General features: G+C 31.1%; 1 protein-coding gene across 2 annotated transcripts; it reads right to left on the bottom strand.

The window, feature by feature from the left end:
- Positions 1-62: 62 nt before the first annotated feature.
- LOC120624046 lies at positions 63-5384 on the bottom strand. Of its 2 annotated transcripts, none has more exons than XM_039890372.1 (2): positions 4700-5384; positions 63-354 (listed from the first exon to the last, which is right to left on the bottom strand). In XM_039890372.1, the coding sequence occupies exons 1-2, from the start codon at positions 5010-5012 to the stop codon at positions 227-229; spliced, it is 441 nt and encodes a 146-aa protein (XP_039746306.1). In that variant the 5' UTR covers positions 5013-5384; the 3' UTR covers positions 63-226. The 2 variants fall into 2 exon arrangements, with proteins under 2 accessions (XP_039746306.1, XP_039746307.1); XM_039890373.1 differs by having other exon boundaries at positions 228-519.
- Positions 5385-6934: the final 1550 nt, after the last annotated feature.

Below are 6934 nucleotides of genomic sequence, written 5' to 3'. Positions count from 1 at the left end.
AATAAATAAATATATAAAGCCTTAGCCTATATTTCCTTCTTCATTCAAATAAAAAGTCGCCCTTGCCCATTTTTATCTTTATTACGAAAAATCCTTATAATATATTATTTTGCTTAAGTATTCCATACTCCAGCCAATTTCTTAAAACAAACATTGAGTAACAGAAGTTCTTAAGAGTCCCAACATCACTATTGTCTATCACATGTTTGACTTCTCATCATGGACACTATAACAGGTGAAAAAAGTTCCCGCCATGCAAATTCCAATAAAGAGCCTCCAGCAAATCCTCAGAACTTGTTTCCAGTTTCTTTTTGTCTATTGTCTCAGGTTCTAATCTTTTCTTTATTTGTACTTCTGCAGATAAAGTTAATATTTCTGAATTAGATAGTTGGAAGTAATGCAGAGTTTTTAAAGTAAACTATATCATATGGACCATGAGACAACGAGACAGATCTGGATTGTTGTGAGTTGGGCGCAGTAAGCATGGGTTGTAGTTTTGAGGCGTTGGCACCATACCCTCTGAAATAAAGTCGAATTTCGTCACACTATGCCCTTCAATATACCACAGCAGGAATCCCCATGTCCAGTTTTGTTGCAGTTCCAAATCTCTCTATTTGCTATTAGTAAGAAGTTGGGTAACTTAACTTCATAATGGATCTTTGGCATTGATGGGATATTTTTCAGAATGTATTACAACATTAAAATTCTGTTTTTTTTTTTTTTATTATTGAATCCTGTTACTGACAAAGATGCATTATATTGCAAAGTTATCTGACTTGATTTTACTTATAAAAAAATACATTTTTCATTTGCGACAAGAATGAGGTTACAAAAAAAAATATAGATAGTTTTAGCAACAATGCAATGCTAATTCAAATGTAAATCTATTCATTTCGTTTTGAAAATATTTTCAATCAAAGTATTTAATGTTAGGTCTCATCATTGTCACAAACAACGATTTCTGTAATTAAAAAACTTTCAGTAGCACAAATCCAACAACATATATTTGAAATGCAATGTGGTCAAGAAAACTTTCAAAAGATGATGAGATGAAAATCAAATCAAAGCATTGTATCATCTTAATTATTGGTGTCTTTAACCAGTATAACACTACAAAACAAAATGTTTGTTTACACCTTTATTGCTTTTCTCTCTCTCATCATCATTTCATCTCCATTTTCATGAGTTCATGAAACTCATGAAACTTCTACAGTTTGTACAAAAAATTTTAAAATTGAAAACTTTCAATTAATTTTTAAGGCAACAGATTCCATTCATTTCATGGTACATACTGTTATCATTCATGTTTACATTTATATTTCTATCTAAGACTGTTAACAGATACAAAGATTTTTCTCCTGTGAAAATACAATTGTGTTAAAAAAAGGCTAGTGGGTGTTACTTTGAATGAAATGAATAATATTATAAAATATGGAACTTATCAAATCTCATCAGTTATATACTAAATTCCAGTAAATATTTTCAGACATTTTTGTGCTTTAACTCTTAAGAAAAAAACAAAAGCATTATAATAAATTTCATACCAATAAAAACCAATAAAACTCAATATTGTATGCCACAGGTTGAGGTTTGTAGTGCAGCTCTCATCTATGTTTGAAGTTTAAAATTAAAACTTCAAGCATAGATGAGAGATATTTCATCAAAACTTGATTAATGCCTTTGCTTAAAAGTACAGTAAAACCATATATTAATAAGTACCATAAATGCCTCATAAGTCATAAGTATAAACTATGTATTCACTGAGAGACTATTGTTTATAAACTTTATTTGGGAAACAAAATCTACCTGTTGCTGTGTACTGATAATAGTAAGTAAACTTCTAACTTGTCGAGAGTACCACAAGCAAAGTCCAAACAGAGTGGAGGCTCTGTACTCCCCCTCATCATCTGACCTCTATTATTAACACTGCACTGGCTGCCCCTTAACAAATGGAAGCTTATAATTGTTTACCATTTGAAGCACCAAGTGTGACTTATAAGCAGTGATCATAATAGATAAATGACTAATATTTAACTAAACTTTGAGGAACAGGGAGAAAGAGTTGGGATTTCCTTACCTTATTTTGAGGTATCCCTTTGATTTTTACAGTACTTGTAAAAGTTAATAATGTAGGCTTTTTAAGCCTACCTTAAAGCTTACCAAATGTTTTTAACATAATATTTAAATCTTATATACATATATTAAGAAAGTTGTGTTAGTTACACCATTTATAACTCAAGAACGGCTGGACCAATTTTTATGATATTTGATTTTTTTAATTCCTCTTAGACCGGAATAGGATAATAAGTATTAAAATATAACATTCATAAAAAAAAATAGCAGTACGAAGTTCGCCGGGACAGCTAGTAATAATATAAACTTTTTCAGTTTTAATAACTTTATATATACTTTAAGTGATGTTTGCAGTGTACATAAAAGAAATTGACCTGTATTATATATGTATAGCATGTACTTTCTGTTTATGTTTTTTTAAGTTTAGGTAAATATACTCTACCTATAATCCCAATCACTACTTTTGAGTATAGAACTAATTAGTGACTAATTATAGTGTTGTTAGTTATTCTAATTTTAGTTCTTTGAACACTCTTATTATAGTATCAGGCATTTAAGTTGACTCGCTAGACACATTATACGTAACTCATTGTACAATATTCATATGGCTATACTATCTCTTGTAACACTCTTTTTTAACAGTATCAATAGCAATGTAACTTTTTTCTTTCTAATTATTTGATAGTTTTTTATATAATTTTGAAAGATTTTTAACAAAAGGCTGCAAAGCCAACCTGACTCGTACAACTATTATTGCCTTATAGTGATAAGTAAATCAATATTTTTTTGATGGACTATAAATGCAACCATCGTAAAACGAGACCACCCTCCAAAAAGCATATAACTATATCAGTGGTATAACTTTACTCCTTGTGATTGTTCTTTCTTTCTTTGAAGACTTTTTCAATTATTTTAACCTTAAAAAATATCTATTTGATGATGAAAGTATGAAATCTGTAGGTTCATAACTAACATTATGTGTGGTGGTATGAGTGTTGGTCTAGGTGTACACAATGAGGTGGTCATAGTCTGATATTTGAAATGGGGTATAAGATTAAATCAATTTCAGAAAACACATACACATAATTTATTTAGACACAAGACCCTCATTATCGACTGTCATAAAACAAAAAAGGTTGGTTGATGTACTTGTGATTTACACTTTTCAATAGCATCAAAACCAGTATTTTTGGACATGAAAATTTATGTAGTTTGTAAGAAAGGGCTTAGATAACTGGCAGCACATCCATGATAGGTTTCATAGCTCTGGTGAGCTTCAATTTGGAAAACAATGAAACTGGTATGTATGGTAGACACTTCCTGCTTATTTAAGTCAGTCCAAAACAAGAAGTCTGATGTGAAGTTTGCAGTCCAATAATAACTAGTTTTTAACACTACTATTGAATTCATTGAAATTATATTTTACAAAAATGGAATAATGTACTTTTCTTCACATTTTCAATATTTATAAAAAAATATAGATAGCCATCGGAGCAGTATCATTCATGGGTGAAGGCCTTACATATATTATTTTACATTTATCTTAAGTTTTTATCAAACATATCACAGAATTTGAGACAATCATGCAGGCATTGCTTTCATGACTAACTGGTGGTATACCGGTGCAGGAGTTGTAAAAAAAAACAAAAGCCTCAAAGCACCTATAAAAGCCCACAAACACTATTCCTCGCTCAAAATTGTCGAGCTGCCCAGCCTATTTATATATTTTTTTTTTATTTATATCAGTTAGAGATTAACTGGGATCTCTATTCCACAGGACCTAATTTTACAAAAAACAACAAAACTGCCTCGTCAATAACATTATTAGTAACCGGTTGTAATGACTACAATAAAGCTATTTTTTTTTTTAAATAATTTATTATCTAATGGTCTGAGATGGCAGCCTCCCATATATTTGTAAAAGAACATTGTAGCTCAGAAATTATACTAAATATGCTTCATTTGTTGAATTATAATTCACACAACAAACATTATTATTGTAGATCTATATGGATCTGGTTATGCAAAAGCTTTCAAACCATTTCAAAGCTTTGAAACATAATTGAGATAAATGATTTCTATCTTTTTCGAAACCATGCAAAAAAAACACATTTGTGTAGGTTCCAACTCACAGATTCTTCAATGAAAGCATATAACTAATTTTTTAAACTAATTTAACCATCTTGGAGTAATTTTTTTGAATGTTTTTGCATTATTGTTACTTATAATTACTAGATTATTCATTTTTTTTAAATACACAAGTATAGTAAATTTATCTAACCCAGCAATGCAACAGGTATGGTACTTTTGTTATACCTACTAACAAATTAAAATTTGCAACTGCAACAAATCTGACTGAAAACAATAAGTTAACGTTAAAACTGTGGCTTTTTATGTTAATAGTATGACATAGATATGCTGAGGCTCAATCCCTGCTGCATTGTTTAATAAACAGACACATAATAGTTAAATGTTTTTAAAATGTATTAAAATAAATATCAAGTAAGTACATCCATACAGGAAACCTCATTGAAAATGTTAAAGAAAAAGAATTCAACAGTTGTATATATACAAACTATCAACAATATTTCAATGAGATTCCAAATGGTTATTTTGAAAATCTTACCTTTACGTAAGCGTTTTGTTTGTGGATATGTGCCATGATCTGCACTTCTTTTCTTTTGATTGCTTAGCGGCGACTGCGTTGCTTTAGTGTCCACTGCATGTGACAACTCTACCATTTCACAATCCGCGTCTTCATGAACTCTTTCCGAGCCCTTGGCATCATGATAACCGTAGTAACAATTAGTTGATATGTGTATTTTCTGGCAGTGCCCCATCACCATCTTGGTATCTGTGCAAACGGGAGCTGGACGCATAGCTTCGAAATTAATTTTGGCATCGTGCATATGATACAGGTTAAAGCTGCTGGCAGGCATTGTGTAAGGGTTTATCTGTACACAAGACTCTGTATACCAGATTTTAGACCTCGTTGTTGATGGTTGGAGTCTCCCTCAACTTTGAACTAAATATCGATGAATCGAGAATTCAAAAGACCTTTGTGAACGTTTAATTATGTATTGAGGTAGCCGTAGCGTGCTTCAAATACTTCTTCTATTTGTTTTATTATTTCTTGTTTATCATAAATCTCTTTAATCTGTGATTTGCGTTTTCGAAAGGCACGTAATCTTGAGATGCGTGACTTTTTGAATCACAATTTAACATTAAGAATTTGAGGTGGAAAAAGAAAATGACTATTGATGAAATCAGAAAATAAAATACAGAATCATGCAATCTGCACAGACTATAGCACAGACCAGTAAAAGATGTATCATATACTCAGACACAGAATATAATACACTCCAAGTGAAGTCCTAAACTCAGACTACAGATTAGGCAACCGGAATTCTTCCAGCAACCGACTACTAATTTAAAAAAAAATCTAAAATTTATATAAACAACATGTTCGTAAAATGAAAAGATTGGCCGAATAATATTTTATAGAATAATATTTATTTATAATTTTTAATCTACAAATAAAACTTTAAAATCATCGTTTTTTAAATCTTTGGTTGATAAAAAATACATGCAAGACTTTTTCCTGCACCGTTGAAGCAATTGAATTTTAATTACTTAAATCGCACATAACTTATAGAAAAGAAAAGAAAAGTTAGAGGCGCGTGCTGGGACGTTGACTGCTGCCTAACATTAACAAATACGGTACACGAGTGCGGCAGGATTAAACGCTAGGCGTGTTTTCAGCACTGGTGAAGCGTATTCGAAACAGGCGCTACGAGCTTGCGGCCCCACACGCCTGGCGTGTTTAAACTTATCGCGACAGCTATGCGGCCTTTACGCAACAGGTGTGTTATTACATCACTCGTATTTTCTCATTTATTTATTGAACAATATGAAAACCCAACACTTGTCGCATTTGAATAGCAATTTGTATTTTTTTGTTCGATAAAATAGAATAAAACTTTAATGTAGTCAACACAGATTTTCTTTTTTTCAAAAATAATCATTTTCTAAAGAGCTTTAAATATAGTGGCTTTACATCTGGTAGGTACACTATTTTACTATATTCAAAATCGCGGCAACGTTAACCTGTGTGTAACTTGTGAATGTCATTTACGAATCATGATAAATAAATAAGTAAAAAAACAGTATTAAATACCTACTTACATACGAATGCGGATTGCCGACAAAGAAGCAAATTTTAAAATAATATGCATTTTAAATATAATAATCCTTCCAGTAAATATACAGAACCTTTGTTAAATTTACTTTTAAAGTCGAAACAATAGTAACTCATTCCTGAGTAGTTTATTGGTACCGCTGGCCGCACCGATAACGTTTATTTAAGACGATAAGAAAAAATAAGGATGCGGATGCATCGTTTTGTAATTCTGTCGGTATAATGGAATGCAAACCGATATTTATAAAATAAATTATTGACGATACCGATACCAATGAAAATAGTGCAGGCGAACTCAGGCGTACAAATATTAAAAACTATACAAATAGACGTCAAACTTATGTTGCGGATACCTTTATTGCAGAAAAACATTGTAGAGTATGCTAAAATATAGGACGACGATCCTATATCGATATCAATATCTACTTCGCGTCCCTATAAAATATTTTAAAACAATGCTATTATCTAGGTGGGTATTATTTAGTGATCGATGGTTTTATACTATTGTTGCAAATATTTGGTCGAAAACATGTTTTTTATATGAACTTGTTAGTTATACGTGTGATGGTCGATTCTCTCGATGGCATGGGACTTATTAAGAAATCTACACTCATGTATAATTATTAGATAACTCACAAAACTACGAATTTTAAGTAGGTATAT

The sequence above is a fragment of the Pararge aegeria genome, chromosome 5 (assembly GCF_905163445.1).
Source record: "Pararge aegeria chromosome 5, ilParAegt1.1, whole genome shotgun sequence".
Classification (NCBI taxonomy): domain Eukaryota; kingdom Metazoa; phylum Arthropoda; class Insecta; order Lepidoptera; family Nymphalidae; genus Pararge; species Pararge aegeria.
The sequence above is the reverse complement of the archived record's forward strand: the minus strand, read 5'-3'. Positions and strand labels throughout refer to the sequence as shown.